General features: G+C 35.2%; 1 protein-coding gene across 1 annotated transcript; it reads right to left on the bottom strand.

The window, feature by feature from the left end:
• Positions 1-973: 973 nt before the first annotated feature.
• On the bottom strand, positions 974-1,920 carry LOC123317631. The gene is made up of 4 exons (XM_044904236.1): positions 1,639-1,920; positions 1,404-1,581; positions 1,149-1,342; positions 974-1,058 (listed from the first exon to the last, which is right to left on the bottom strand). Exons 1-4 carry the CDS (start codon positions 1,698-1,700, stop codon positions 974-976), a joined length of 519 nt encoding a protein of 172 aa, XP_044760171.1. The 5' UTR covers positions 1,701-1,920.
• Between the last annotated feature and the right edge of the window lie 254 nt (positions 1,921-2,174).

The raw sequence follows: 2,174 nt of genomic DNA, 5'->3' as shown, positions 1-2,174 counted from the left end.
GGAATCAAAAAAGTAAGTATTATACACTCCATATCCTAAAACAGTAGTAGGACACCCTGATTTGTATGCAGAGGAGCAAATAGGTCATTTTAGGGGGGTCTAAGCCCTTGCTCATTTTTGACCCAAAAAATCGAGATTTTCGATATTTAGTTGTTGAGCTGGAATTGAAGCCTGATCAATGCTGATAACGAAACCGGAAATCCCAATTGGATCAGACGAATATAACAAGAGATATTGCAGATTGAAATTTGCAACTTTTGAAAAATGTCATTTTCAAGATGAAAATCTGAACGGAGAGAGATAGGCTTTCAGGAATACTTGCTATAGATTCAGCATATTCGGAAACCTATATTTTCATCATGAACTCTGAAATATCGGACGTTGTTTGAAGAAAAATCGAATATTGATTTTCCATTTTTCATTTTCCAGTTCAATTTGAACTGCTCTCTGGAGTGCAATTATCTATTGAATCATCAACTGTTTAGTTTGGTGGAATCAACAAAGTAAGTATTATACACTCCATATCCTAAGACAGTATTTGAACTTCCTGATTTTCAGGCAGAAGAGCAAATAGGTCATTTTAGGGGGGTCTAACCCCTTGCTCATTTTTGACCCAAAAAATCGAGATTTTCGATTTTTGTTTTTGCGCTGGAACGGAAGCCTCATCAACGCTGATTACGAAACCGGAAATCCCAATTACATCAGACGAATATAACAAGAGATATTGCAGATTGAAATTTGCTACTTTTGAAAAATGCCATTTTCAAGATGAAAATCTGAACGGAGAGAGATAGGCTTTCAGGAATACTTGCAATAGATTCAGCATATTCGGAAACCTATATTTTCATAATGAACTTCCAAATATCCGACGTTGTTCAAAGAAAAATCGAATTTATTGTTTTTCCATTTTTCATTTTCCAGTTCAATGTGAACTGCTCTCTGGAGTGCAATTCTCCTTTGAATCATCAACTGTTTATTTGGTGGAATCATCCCCCCTTTCCACATGAGTTCCATCTACTGCTCCTAAAACACCTCTGAACCCATATTTTAAGAAGAATCTACAAAGAGACAGATAACATTATTATAATGCTAGTTTGCCAATATAAAATATTTGTGAATTACTATAGAGTGTGAAACTGTTTTCTTACCCCTGTTTGACCAGTCTAATTGACTCCTCGGTAGTAGGAAACTGAACCCAAGTGGGTAATAAATACTCAGCAATTGTAGAACAAATTTCATTTACCGCTCTACTTACTGAAGGTTGACTTGCTGATAACCAGGTATTGGAACCTACAGAATTCTGGAAAGACCCTGTGGCCAAAAAGTTGAGAGTAATCAACACCTAAAATGTATAAACCTCAGATCAATTCCATTCAAACAATTACTTGAAAAGGCTGAATTACTTTTTTGGGTAATGCAATAGCATTTGCATTTTTTGTGGGTAAAAATTGCTGTAAAGCATTTATTAAGTTTATGGTGCACTGCTTCTTCAGTCTGAACATTTTTATAAACTGAGCATCCGGCATTTCGAAAGGATTCTTTTGATCACGCAACCTTCTCCTTTCAATTCTCATAAAGTTCCTATTAAAAACAACAATGATTTTCAGATCATATATATTATTGTCGAATAATACTCACCTGTTATGGTTTTCTTCTAATAACAACCCAATAAACAAAGCGATATTATTATTATCATTCATTATGAATCTATTTCAAAAAGTTGTTCACCAGAAAATAAACAAACCATTCGACATAACCTCACAATATATCATTCGATAGGCTTCCGACCACCTCTTGAGTCCTCGTAAATATTTACGGTTTCTGTAAGCTACAGATCACCGAAAGAAAGTCCAGAATCGCATTCTTCCTGTAAGCTCGTAAAAAGTTACAGATTGGCTTACAGATGAAAGCAGAATACCACCATTATTGTTTTTCCATTTTCAATTTTCCAGTTCACTTTGAAGTGCTCTCTGGAGTGCAATTCTCTATAGAATCATCAACTGTTTGGTTTGGTTGAGTCAACAAAGTAAGTATTATACACTCCATATCCTAAGACAGTAGTAGGACACCCTGATTTTTATGCAAAGGAGCAAATAGGTCATTTTAGGGGGGTCTAACCCCTTGCTCATTTTTGACCCAAAAAATCGAGATTTTCGATATTTAGTTTTTGAGCT

The sequence above is a fragment of the Coccinella septempunctata genome, chromosome 7, assembly GCF_907165205.1.
Source record: "Coccinella septempunctata chromosome 7, icCocSept1.1, whole genome shotgun sequence".
NCBI classification, from domain to species: Eukaryota; Metazoa; Arthropoda; class Insecta; order Coleoptera; family Coccinellidae; genus Coccinella; species Coccinella septempunctata.
The sequence above is the reverse complement of the archived record's forward strand: the minus strand, read 5'-3'. Positions and strand labels throughout refer to the sequence as shown.